The 13,971-nt window shown below is 37.7% G+C and overlaps 1 protein-coding gene across 4 annotated transcripts in view; it reads left to right on the top strand.

The window, feature by feature from the left end:
* NRF1 (nuclear respiratory factor 1) overlaps positions 1-13,971 on the top strand; it is a 136,230-nt gene that overhangs the window by 41,902 nt on the left and 80,357 nt on the right. For all 4 annotated transcript variants that reach the window (XM_060020873.1, XM_060020874.1, XM_060020876.1 and 1 more), the window contains 2 exons: positions 4,800-5,031; positions 12,887-13,001. In XM_060020873.1, coding sequence (XP_059876856.1) covers positions 4,809-5,031; positions 12,887-13,001 — 338 coding nt within the window. In that variant the 5' untranslated portion in view covers positions 4,800-4,808. The remainder of the gene's footprint in view (positions 1-4,799; positions 5,032-12,886; positions 13,002-13,971) is intronic.

Here is a 13,971-nt window from a genome sequence, read left to right on the forward strand (position 1 = left end):
ATAGATCATATATTAAAGAAGAACCTTTAGATGAAGTATTTGTTGCATCCCAGGTGATGATCCAGGCTAAGAAACAGGTTTTAGTAAAATTGCTACCATGTTGTTATTGTTTGGGGGAATGATTTTTTTTAAATGGAGTGTTGACTAATCTGCTGAACATCACTGGTTCCAGATAATAGACAGATATGCCTTTTTATTTGGATGTGATGTTTAGAATCACAGTTCATTACATGTTGCCCGGGCATTCATCTTGCTTTTCATATCTGTTCAGAGGAATCATTGTCGGGTCCATTCTCCATTTTGTGCACTCTCATAAAATTATGTTAGGGGCATTGGTTCCCTATAATTTCCTTATTTTAATGTTTTAGAGAGTGGTATTTGAGCCGTTGGAATTAATAGAATAAAGAAAGGTTTTTTAGATGCCTGACTCAAAATCTTTTGCACACAATTAAGAAAACCATATCCTCAGAGATGGATGTCTAATTTAAAGATGAGGAAATTGAGGCTCAGTCCTTCAAAAGTGGCCGTACCATTTTGCATTCCCACCAGCAATGAATGAGAATTCTGTTCCTCCACATCCTCATCAGCATTTGCTGGTGTTGGTGTTTTGGATTTTAGTTATTCTTGATGGGTGCAAAGTGTTATCTCATTGTTTTAATTTGCGATTATCTAATGACATATGATGCTGAACATCTTTTCACATACTTTTCATAGGTGTGTCTTCTTTGGTGAGCTGTCTTATTCAGGTCTTTTGCCATTTTTTAATTGGGTTGTTTGTTTTCAATATTGTTCGGTTTTAAGAGTTGTATTTTGGAACATAGTCTTTTATCAGATGTGTCTTTTACAAATATTTTCTCCCAGCCTGTGACTTGTCTTCTCATTATTTTTATAGTGTCTTTTGTAGAGCAGAAGAAGTTTTTAATTTTAATGAAGTCTAGCTTTTCAGTTCGTTCTTTCATGGATCGTGCCTTTGGTGTCATATCTAAAATGTCATCACCATACCCAAGTCATCTAGGTTTTATCCTGTGTCATCTTCTTGGAGTTTTATAGTTTTGCGTTTCACACTTAGGTCTATGATCCATTTTGAGTTACTTTTTGTGAAAGGTGTTAAGTCTGTGTTTAGATTCATTTTTTTGGCAGGTGGATGTCCAGTATTCCAGCACCATTTGTTGAAGACACTATCTTTGCTCCATTGTATTGCCTTTGCTCCTTTGTCAAAGATCAGTTGACTGTATTTATGGGGATCTATTTCTGGGCTCTCTATTCTGTTTCATTGATCTGTTTGTCTATTCTTTTACCAGTACCACACTGCCTTGATTACTGTAGCTTTATAGTGAGTCTTGAAGTCAAGGAGTGTCAGTCTCCCAGCTTTATTCCTCTCCTTCAATATTTTATTAGGGACTTCCCTGGTGGCACAGTGCTTGGGAATCCGCCTGCCAATGCAGGGGACACAGGTTCGATCCCTGGTCCGGGAAGATCCCACATGCTGCCTGTGCCACAACTCCTGAGTCTGTGCTCTGGAGCCCGTGAGCCCCAACTACTGAAGGCCATGTACTTAGAGCCCGTGCTTTGCAACGAGAAGCCACTGCAATGAGAAGCCCACACACGGCAAGGAAGAGTAGCCCCCGCTCACTGCAACTAGAGAAAGCCCACGTGCAGCAACAAAGACCCAACGCAGCCAAAAATAAATAAATAAATAAATAAAATATTGTATTAGCTATTCGGGGTCTTTTGCTTCTCCATATAAACTTTAGAACTAATTTGTCAATATCCATAAAATAACTTTCTGGGATTTTGATTGGGATTGCATTGAATCCATAGATCGTTAGGAAGAACTGACATCTTGACATTATTGAGTCTTCCTATCCATGAACTGGAATATCTGTCTATTTTAGTTCTTTATTTCTTTCATCAACGTTTTATAGTTTTCCTCATGATTTTGTACGTTATGTGAGATTTATACCTACGTGTTTCATATTTTTGGTTGATAATGTAAATGGTAAATTCTATTGTTCATTGCTGGTATATAGGAAAGCAGTTGGCTTTTGTATATAAACTTTGTATCCTACAACATTGCTATAATTACTTACTCGTTCCAGGTTTTTTTTTTAATTGTTATTGATTCTTTTGGATTTCCTGCATAAACAATCATGTCATCTGTGAACAAAGACAGTTTTATTTCTTTTTCTTGTCTTACTACATTGGCTAGGAATCCCAGTACAGTGTCAAAAAGGAGTGATGAGAGGGGACATCCTTATCTTGTTTCTCATCTTAGCAGGAAAGTTTCTAGTTTCTCACCATTAAGTATGATGCTAGCTGTAGATTTTTTGTAGATTTTTTTCTTATCAATTTGAGGAAGAGCCCCTCTCTTCCTAGTTTCCATTTCTTCCTTTTTAAGGCTGAGTAACATTCCATTGTATGTATGTCCACGTTTTGCTTACTAATTCATCTGTTAGTGAATAGCTGGATTGCTTCCACCTTTTAGCTATTGTGAAAATGCTGCTATGAACATTGGTGTACAAATAGCCCTTTGAGACCCTACTTTCAGTTCTCCCAGCATAGCATCCAGAAGTGGAATTGCTGAATCATATGGTAATTCTTCTTAAACTTTTTTGAGGACCAGTATGCATAGTTTGATATAAAAGGATGTTCACTTCACTGCTGTTCACAATACCAAAAATTTGAAAGCTGCCTTCCTATATATCAGTAGGTGATTGGTTGCATAATTATTGCACATCGATACAGTGAAGTGGTCTTTGGCTATTTAGAAAGATCTGGTAGATTTGTATGTTTTGACATGTCAAAATGTCCAGATAGGGCTTCCCTGGTGGTGCAGTGGTTGAGAGTCCGCTTGCTGATGCACGGGACACGGGTTCGTGCCCCGGTCTGGGAAGATCCCACATGCCGCGGAGCGGCTAGGCCTGTGAGCCACGGCCGCTGAGCCTGCGCGTCTGGAGCCTGTGCTCAGCAGCAATGGGAGAGGCCACAACAGTGAGAGGCCCGCGTACCGCAAAAAAAAAAAAAAAGTCCAGATATATTGTCAAAGAATAATATATGTATTGCGAACCTCTTTTTATTTTAAATCATATGTATGTACGTATGCTTCAAAAAAATTTTTAAGGTTAATATACTTCTCTGTAGGTTAGGGAGGAAGAAGAGGGGACAGATCATAAGTACACTAGGAGAGCAAACCTTTATCTTACTACTGCATCATTTCAGGGTTTATAAGAAACACAGTTTTATAAGCAGAAAAACCAATTTGAATAATCACATTTTGGGGACAAAATGTTTAACTCCCATTTGTGTTTGAAATATAAAGAAAATGTTAAGTATTTTACTTACTGTTTTTTGGGGGGTTTTTTTGGGTTTTTTTTTTGCGGTACGCGGGCCTCTCACTGTTGTAGCCTCTCCCGTTGCGGAGCACAGGCTCTGGACGCGCAGGCTCAGCGGCCATGGCTCACGGGCCCAGCCGCTCCGCGGCATGTGGGATCTTCCCGGACCGGGGCACAAACCCATGTCCCCTGCATCGGCAGGCAGACTCCTAACCACTGCGCCACCAGGGAAGCCCTTACTTACTGTTTTTATGTCCACAATGTCATATGCTAGTCACCAGGATCTTTTAAATATCTTTTTTATCATTATATATAATATCAAGGATATTTATTGTTTTGTGACTTGAGGTATAAAATTAGCACAATGAATTTCCATCTGGTTGAGACAGACTGTCACTTGATTTAAGCAAATACACAAAAACCCACATTTCCGAAATAATGCCGTTCCTGAGTAAGAAGGGGAACTTGCATTTGATTCCCAGTCCAACTGCATAGTAGAATAAATCCTGCACCAGCAGCAACACTTGTAAATTTGTGAAAATGAATTTTATCTTTCCTTAAAAAAATAAAATTTTTAATCCATCACACTTTCTTCCCTCACCCTTTAGTTTTTTGTTTTGTTTTGTTTTGTTTTTGCGGTACGCGGGCCTCTCACTGTTGTGGCCTCTCCCGTTGCGGAGCACAGGCTCCGGACACGCAGGCTCAGCAGCCATGGCTCACGGGCCCAGCCTCTCCGCGGCATGTGGGATCTTTCCGGCCCGGGGCACGAAGCCGTGTCCCCTGCATCGGCAGGTGGACTCTCAACCACTGCGCCACCAGGGAAGCCCAGCCTTTAGTTTTTGATAAATGATAAAAATGAGCCAGTTATCAGAGAAGAAATAGTTCTTACTTCAAAAGATAAACCAACACAAAAAATAAGTTGCTGGTTCCTAATAGGAAAAATACATTTTAATAATTGTGCGACGAGAAGCTGCTTACGTACACATTGCAGATCAAATATTTGGAGTTAAGATGTCAGTCACATAGGTGGGTGATTGTAACTTTATTGCCATTAAAAGATTTCAAATTGCATTCGTGCTTCTGTGTACACATAATGAAAAATGGGCAAAATAATGAAGATTGATAATTCCCTGCGTCTGCTGTCTAATTCTGCTGTCTACTCTTCTACGATGCCGCGTCTCTAATTGTACACAGTTAGTGATAGCTAGGAGTATAAAGTTGTCGCCCATCAATAAAAATCACACAGTTGGTTAAAAAAAAACTATCAAAATAGTTTCACACAAGGAAAATATTCTATTTTTATGTCATTGGAATGATGCTCCCCATTTCCTACGACTTGGTGTGGTGAGGTATGTAGTAAAATCAAAGGCTTGTCAGAGTTCCTCTGCTCTTGAGGAAAATATCTCTTATTTTAAGCACTGGAATATATTACACACTGAATCCTGTTCTTTGCCTTTTTTCTGACAGTAGATCTTCATGGAGGAACACGGAGTGACCCAAACTGAACACATGGCTACCATAGAAGCCCATGCAGTGGCCCAGCAAGTTCAGCAGGTCCATGTGGCTACCTACACTGAACACAGTATGTTGAGTGCTGATGAAGACTCACCTTCTTCTCCTGAAGACACCTCGTATGATGATTCAGACATACTCAACTCCACAGCGGCTGATGAGGTAACAGCCCATCTGGCTGCTGCAGGTAATGTTTGTATTGGAAGCTCTTCATTTTTGGCTTAACTCTGATACTGTGCTTATCTGAAAGAACCTAGGATACAGGCACTCACATTTATTGTCATCATATCTTCATGATTTCTTTTTAAGCCTTAAATTTATAACTTGTACGTGTATTACACTGAGACTTAAGTTGCAGACTCACGTACTATTAGTGATAAAAACTTTGGTTTTGTTTTTTCCTCCATTCCAGCACTCTTTACTTTTTTAAAAAAATTCATTCATTTATTAATTAATTTTTTTTTATGGCTGCATTGGGTCTTCATTGCTGCACGCGAGCTTTCTCTGGTTGCCACGAGCGGGGCTATTCTTCGTTGTGGTGCATGGGTTTCTTATTGCAGTGGCTTCTCTTTGTTGCAGAGCACAGGCTCTAGGTGCGTGGGCTTCAGTAGTTGTGGCATGCGGGTTCAGTAGTTGTGGCTCACAGGCTAGAGCGCAGGCTCAGTAGTTGTGGCGCATGGGCTTAGTGGCTCTGCAGCATGTGGGATCTTCCCAGACCAGGCCTCGAACCTGTGTCCCCTGCATTGGCAGGCAGGTTCTTAACCACTGTGCCACCAGGGAAGTCCCCACTCTTCACTTTTAACTCAAGCATTTAGTCCATTTACATTAAATGTAATCACTGATATATTTGGGTTTAAATTTATCATGTTTACTATATGCTTTCCCTTTGTCTCACTTGTTCTGTTTACTTTTCCTTCAATTTTCTTTTGGAGTGATTGAAAAGTTTTTGTTTCATTTTTTTCTTGTTAGTTTGGAAGTTATGCATACTTTTGCTATTAGTGGTACACCTAGAAATATACACCCTTCACTTATTTCAGAGTCTTATGTAAATGGTACTTTTGTTCTTTTTAGGGATAATGCAAGTTTCTTAGAACACTTGAATTTCATTCCCCTGCTTCTGACCTATATGCTGTTGTTGTTCTGTGTGTTAATTCTTTGTATATTTTAAGCCCTATACGACATTATTTTTGTTTTATACATAGTCGATGTTAATTTTCCCCCTTATATCCCACTTGCCTTCTGAGAATTTTTCTTCTGCCTAAAGATACCATTTTATTTCCTTCAGCGTGGTTCTGCTAGTAGTAAAGTCTCTTAGTTTTTGCTTACCTGAGAATGTCTTTATTTAACCTTCAGTCTTGAAGGATGGTCTCCCTAGGTGTGGAATTCTAGGTTGGCAGTTATTTTCTCTCCTCATATTGAAGATGCTATTCCACTGTCTCTGGTTTCCATTCTTGCTTTTGAGCATTCAGCTTTTTCATTCTAACAGCTGTTCCTTGGAAGGTTATCTCCCACACAGACCCCTCCTCCACTGCTTTTAAGATTTTCTCTGTCTTTAGTTTTTGTGATATAGCTGGCTCTGGATTTCTTCTCATTTATTCTGTTTACAGTTCCTTTAAACATCTTGAATCTTTGGATTGATGTCTTTCATCAATCCTGGAAAATCTTAGCCATACATTTTGCTTCAGTTTTGCGTCCCCTCCATTCCGTCTCTTTTCCTTCTTTGACTCCAATTAAATATATTAGTCTTCATATTGAAGCCTTTATGTCTCTTTCCTTCTGTTCTGTATTACTACCCTTTTGTCTCTTCATGCTTCATTCTATGTAGTTTCTGCAGACGGTCTTCCAGTTTATTAATTTTTTTCTTCAGCTGTGTCTAAGGTGATTTTAAGTCTGTCCATTGAGTTATTAGTTTTGGTAATGGTTTTGTTTTCTAGTTTTAGAATTTCTAGTGTTTTTTTTTCTCCCTCCCAAATTTGCAGTATTACAGTTTTCAGTTATTATAGAAAAAATATTTTTTGTTGTTAATATCTATGAGAAAAGTAAGAGTTATGATTTTACAGGCCATTTAGTCATTTTACTTTCTGAAGTGCCTATGGGTCTGTTCCTGTGATATATTACTAGTGCTGTTTCTTGTTCATGTTGGTTTTTCTCTTCACATATTGGTTATATTTGGATGAATGCTGGATGTGTGTGTGTTTGGAAAACCATTTTCAGAAATAATTTGGGAACTAGAATAATATTATCCGCCTCTAGAGAGGATTTTTGTTTGCTTCTACCAAATGCCTGAGGGCACTAGCAATCCTGGATCATCTTAATCCAATTTAAGGTTTTGAGGTTTTCTTTTTCTTTTTTTTTTTTTTTTTTTTGTGGTACGCAGGCCTCTCACTGTTGTGGCCTCTCCTGTTGCGGAGCACAGGCTCTGGACGTGCAGGCTCAGCGGCCATGGCTCACGGGCCCAGCCGCTCTGCGGCACGTGGGATCTTCCCAGCCAGGGGCACGAACCTGTGTCCCCAGCATCGGCAGGCAGACTCTCAACCACTGTGCCACCAGGGAAGCCCAGGTTTTGAGGTTTTCTTCTGGGCCTCTAAATGACTTAAAGCTGAGTGATACTTTGTGTCATTCTCTTTGCTATTTACATTGTATATTTAGCACTGTGTGGAAGACTACATGTAGACCATGCTTGGATGGGTCTAATATTGTATAAGGAACACTGATGTTAGAAGATATTTAGGAAAAGCTGGACAGGAAATCAATGATCAGAAATGGCCAAAATACTACATTTTTTTTTAGTTTATGCTGTATTTAAGGTGAAGAAGACAGCTGCAATGAAAATAAACTTATTCCTATCAGGTGTTATCTACTGTGTATTTCTGGAATGGTGAATTTAAAAATAAGGCTTAGTGACAAAACACACATAAACTGTTTGTGAAATATTTGTTTTGAAATTTTTATACTTCCCAGAAGAGGGCATCCTAACACAATAAATCCAGTTCAACTTCTTTCCTAGGATGGAAGACGCTTTTGAGGCACAGTTTTGCGACATTACTGTACTGCACTGTCATAGTTTTTTTTTTTTTTTTTTTTTTTTTTTGCGGTATGCGGGCCTCTCACTGTTGTGGCCTCTCCCGCTGCAGAGCACAGGCTCCGGACACGCAGGCTCAGCGGCCATGGCTCACGGGCCCAGCCGCTCCGCAGCATGTGGGATCTTCCCGGACCGGGACACGAACCCGTGTCCCCTGCATCGGCAGGCAGACTCTCAACCACTGCACCACCAGGGAAGCCCCTGTCATAGTTTTAAGATTAGCAAAGAACTTTAACCCTTTCATGTGGCAGATGTGGAAACTGAGGCCCAACTGGTAGAAATGATTTACCACTGAATCATTCAACAGTTATTGAGGAATTATCAATATTATATGCCTTATATTATTATATATAGTACTGTGAACAAAGACTGGCAAGAGCTTGCTCCTAAAGGAGCTTACAGACCAGTGGTGGAGAGAAGGGTACAAATAATAAAGTAAAATAATTTCATAAAGCACTGATGGCTCTGAAGAATATAATGAAGTGTAAGGTAAACGGAGCAGGAGGGGTAGCTGGTTACTGCTTTTTCTAATCCTATTTCCTTCTCTCTCTCTACCGAAGTAACCACTATTCTGAATTTGGTCTTTATCATTCTCTTACATGTCTTTCATATTTTTTTGTATGTGTTTTATCAGTAAACAATATTTAACATTGTTTTTGCATGTGTTAAATTCTATATAAATGGTATCACTCTGATATTTTTTGTCTAACAGTGTGTACTTCATTCAGTATTATTTTTCTGAGATTCATTTATGTTGATAATGTGGCTAGATGTTTTCATTTTGACTGTTATTTAGTATTCCATTCATTATCTAAGTATGTTGTATATTGGGAGAACACTTAGGTTGTTTATAATTTTTTGGTATTTACAATTGCTGCAAATGAAAATTATTTTATATGTTTTCTTGTACACATTGAGAGATCTCTTGGCTTTGGTTTTCAAAGTTCTTTTGACAGTGTCCCACAGTAATACATTGTGATCTAGAATAAACAGATGCACATATAACTAAAATAATAATTTCTCATGAAGCAATACTTAACTCCTCCTGCAAGTGACACACTCTCATGTGTTCTAATCTCTTTACTTTATTCCATTTTATTAAAAAAACAGAAACAAAAACTACTCATGAGCCACCAACAGGTGGAAATCCGCAGTTTGAAAAGCACTGCTTAAAAAAACAAAACAAAACAAAAACACTGCTTGAGGGTATAACCAGGAGGGGAATTGGAGGGCAAAGATAGGCACATTTTCAACTTTACTAGATATCTCAAGTGTCTTTCCAAATAGTTTAATTCATTTGCATTCCCACAAGCAGTGTACTAGAGTGCCTGTTGCTTCTCATCCTCACCACATTTGATATTGTCAATTGTTTTTCATTTTTGCCAGTCCGATGGGTATGAAACAGTGTCTCAGTGTTGGTTTAATTTGCTTGTCTGAGCAAGAGGTTCCAGCCAGTGAGGGAAGACAAGATAGAGCATCATGTCAGAACTTTATTGACTATTAACTTTTCTTATTTTGCATATTTCCTTTGTCCATTTTCCAAATGTATTGTCTTTTTTTTTAAAGAGTTATTGATATTTTTTAATACTAGTGTTTTCTTGGTAATATGTATTGCAATTATCTCCTAGTTTGTTGCCCACTCCCTCCCCAATTTTTTGTTACTTCTTTTTGTCCATAAAGGTTTTGATTTTATATTATTGTGAAATTATTAGTGTTTTACCTTACAGTTTATGCTTTTGGAGTCTTGTTTAAGCAGTTCTTCTTAACCCTGAGTTTATAAATACTTTCCAGTAGTTTATTGTAGAAGTTATAAAGTTTATTTTTGTTGTTTTATTGATGTTTTTGTTTTACATTTAGCCCTTTAATCCACCTGGAATTTATTTTCATGTATAGTATGATGTATGAATCTACTTTCATTATTTTTCCATGCAGACAGTCAGTTACTCCGGCACCATACTTTTAATTATCCATCCTTTTCCCACCTCTGTCTTCTGACACAGAAGGGTGTTTGTGAACTCTCGAGTCAGTTGTGTTGGTTTATTTGTCTATCTTTCAGTCAGTTCCACTCTGTCTTAAAGACTGTAGCCTTACAGTAACTACTGATACTTGGTAGGATGAGTGCCTCTGCCTCCTTTTTAAAATCTTCAGAAATTGTTTTGGCTATTCTTAGGCCTTTGCACTTCCATTTAAAATTTAGAATAACTTTATCAAGTTCCACACAAAAAAATGAGGATTTTTATTTAAACTGCATTAATTAATTAATTTAGTTAAGCAGCTTTATTCATAATACCTAAAACTAGAAATAGCCAAAGTGACCATCAGTAGAATAATGGATAAACTGTGGTTTATTCATACTCTGGAGTATTACTCAGCAATAAAAAGGAACAATCTACTGATACATATAACAACATGGACAAATCTTAAAAAAATTATTCTAATTGAAAGAAATCTTACACAAAAGGGTAGATACTGTATGATTCCATTAATTTGAAGCTCTAGAATAGGCAAAACTAACGTAGGGTGAAAAAACAGTAATTGTGTTCTTATGGTGGGAGGTACCATGGGAACTGATTGGGAAGGGACATGAGAGAAATTTTGTAGTGATGATACTATTATATATCTTAGTAAGGGATTGGGTTTCATAGTTGTATGCATTTTTGAAAATTTATTGAATGATTTGTACATTTTGTAATATGTAAATTTTACCTCAAAAGAAAAAAATTGTGAATAAATATTAAACTCTAGCTAATGATATTCCTACTGAAGTATTTAGGGGGAATCATACTGCAGTTTACTTTGAAATGCATTAAAAAAAACCCAATATGGGTTGATGAACGTGTAGAAAGATGGATAGTTACATATACTAAAATGTTAATGGTAGAATCTAGGTGGTAGATACATGAATGTTCACTGTAAAGGTCTTTCAACTTTGCTATATATGTTAAAGTTTTTTTAATATATTTTAAAGTTTTAATAATAAAGTGTTGGGCTCCCACAACTCAATAGCATAACAAATAACCTGATTTTAAAATGGACAGAGGACTTGAATAGACATCTCCCTAAAGACATACAAATGGCCAAAAAGTAAGTATATGAAAAGATGCTCAACATCACTAATCATCAGGGACATATAAATTAAAACCACAGTTGAGAGACCACCTCACCCCTGTTAGGATGGCTATTATCAGAAAACCAAAAAATAAGTATTGGCGAGGATGTGGAGAAATTGGAACCCTTGTATGCTGTTGGTGAGAATGTAAAATGGTTCAGCCCCTGTGGAAAACAGTATGAAAGTTCCTTAAAAAATTAAAAATAACAGCTACCATATGATGCAGCAATTCTACCTATGGATGTTTATTCAAAAGAATTGAAGTCAGGATCTCGTAGAGATATTTGCATTCCTGTATTCATTGCAGCATTATTCACAGTAGTCAAGATGTGGAAACAACCTAAATGTCCATTGACAGATGAATGGATAAAGGAAGTGTGGTATGTATATATGGAATATTATTCAGCCTTAAATAAAGAGGAAATCCTACCGTATATGACAACATGGATGAACCTTGAGGGCATTATGCTAAGTAAGATACACCAGGTCAGAAGGACAGCTACTGCATGGTTCCACTTATATGAGGTATCATATTCAAACTCTTAGAAGCAGAGAGTAGAACGGTGGCTGCCAGGGGCTGGGGTGTGGAAATGGGGAGTTGCTGTTAACAGCATAAAGTTTCAGTGCTGCCAGATGAATACGTTTCTAGAGATCTACTGTACAACATTGTGCCTATAGTTAACAGTACTGTACTGTACACTTAAAATTTTGTTAAGGCAGTCGATCTCATGTTAAGTGTTATTACCTCAATTTTTAAAAAATTAAATGTTGGGAAAATGCATCAATAAGATTTTTTTCCTCTTCCAGCTGTTTATGATGGAAAGGAAGGTAAAAGGCATTAATTTATTTTTTAATTACTTTGGGGCTCTTTAGAGGAGTTTATTTAAGTCAGACTGAGTATACTACTAAACAACATGTAGAGAGGCTCATCTAGATTAAAATAGGGAGGCCTATTTTAATTGAGCCACTTATAGAACATATATGCTAGGATAACGTGAGCACTTAAACCTAATTTTCATTTAAGCCTTTTACAGGTTCACAAATAGGGATGAAGGTGGATTGTGGGGTTTTTTGTTTTGTTTAAAAAAAGGAATGCCCTTGATATGTTGAGATTGCATGAATCGGAGGCTGTAATAATTCCTTGAGGCCTACCCTTTCTTTCAGTTATTAGTTTCAGGGCAAACCAGACCAAATTTTATTAACATTTTTTCCTTAGAGTGGGACAGTTTTCATCTCTTTCCTGCCAGGATGCTTTCATCAACATGACCTTGTGGTCAACAGCTCCATTTAGGGCATAATTCTCAGATATAGAAAAAAAAAATTTCCGATTAAGATGGTATCCTTCTAGATATTTCTCTTATATGTGGTGTGGTGGTATTGGAGTTCCAGGTATGAGTGATTTTCTCTGACTTCCTTAACTTGGCAGTTTCTTGGAGTAATGGATAGAGGGACACGGGGATGGAAACGAAATATGAAATCTGCGACTTTTTTGTTTTGGCAAACTGTTCCTCTCAATGCTGCAATTTCATCTAGCACCTTGGAGAATATTGCCTTAACAGTATGGGTATGCTGACAAAACAAAACAAAAAAACACATTATATAAAATTCAAGCTGGTGTGTGGCGGGGAAGTATAAGTCATTTACTTTTTAAAAAGATTTGTTGTAAGTTTTAATGGTAAACTAAAAAATGATCCATGTTGAACAGTGGTGAAGTATATTGATATCAGGAGTATCTATATTTATTGATAACATATGAGGAAATAAGTGCTACTTTTTTGTACCTCTAATTGTTTTCTGCCTTGTATAGCTAACAGACTCTGCCTAATCTCAGCGCATCCCTTCTTATTTCAGGTCCTGTGGGAATGGCTGCTGCTGCTGCTGTGGCAACAGGAAAGAAACGGAAACGGCCTCATGTGTTTGAGTCTAATCCGTCTATCCGGAAGAGACAGCAAACACGTTTGCTTAGGTGAGGGCTTCCTTTCTCATATTGTTGCTGTTCCTCAAATACTTTATGGAGTGGATGACAGAGTTAGACTATACCTTATTAGGTTCATCAAGGGACATCAAGTTAAATTCTTTGATGACAGAATTAGACTTTAAAGTACTCTTGCAAGATAAATAAATGAAACTAGAAGTATGATTAACAGATGAGTAGTATCACATTAATTCATTCAGAGAAAACTTATATGCCTGCTATGTGCCAGGCATTGTTCTAGGCCTTGGGAATACAACAGTTAACAAAATAAATTCCCTTAACGAGCTTATATTCTAGTGGAGGGAAAAAGAAAATAAACAAGTATGTAATACGTCAGATGATGAAAGTGCCATGGGAAACAACAAAGCAGAGTAAGGAAAATAGAAAGGTTTAGGGGATTAGGGGGGGATATAGTAGTTTCTCTTTTTCTATAGGAATGGTCTTCTTTCATAAGCCAGCCTTTGAACAGAGACCTGAAGTAAGTATAAGGGCAACCATGTTGATGTCTAGGGGAAGAACTTTTTGGGCAGAGGAAATAGTAAGAGCAAAGGTTCTGAAGTGGGAAGGAATGTGTTAGACATGTTTGAGGAACAACTAGGGAAAGAATGAGAGGAGGTGTGGTCAGAGTAGTAGTGGAGAGCCACACCATGGCATCTTCTGGTCCAATATAAGGGCTTTGACTCTTACTCGGAGTGACATAGGAAGTCAATGAAGACTTTTGGTCAAAGCAATGATATGATCTGGCTTGTGTTTTAAAAGTATCACTCAGGCTACTGTGTTGAGAATAGTCTCTGGGGGTACAAGAATGGAAGCAGGGAGACCAATTAGGAGGTTATTGTAGTAATCCAGGCCAGAAATGACAGTGTCTTAAAACCAATGTGGCAGTAGCAAAGCCAGCAAGAGGTGGTCAGGTTCTGGATGTATTTCAAAAGTAACCCCAATATGATTCCTTGATGGATTG

This window comes from Delphinus delphis, chromosome 9 (genome assembly GCF_949987515.2).
Source record: "Delphinus delphis chromosome 9, mDelDel1.2, whole genome shotgun sequence".
Classification (NCBI taxonomy): domain Eukaryota; kingdom Metazoa; phylum Chordata; class Mammalia; order Artiodactyla; family Delphinidae; genus Delphinus; species Delphinus delphis.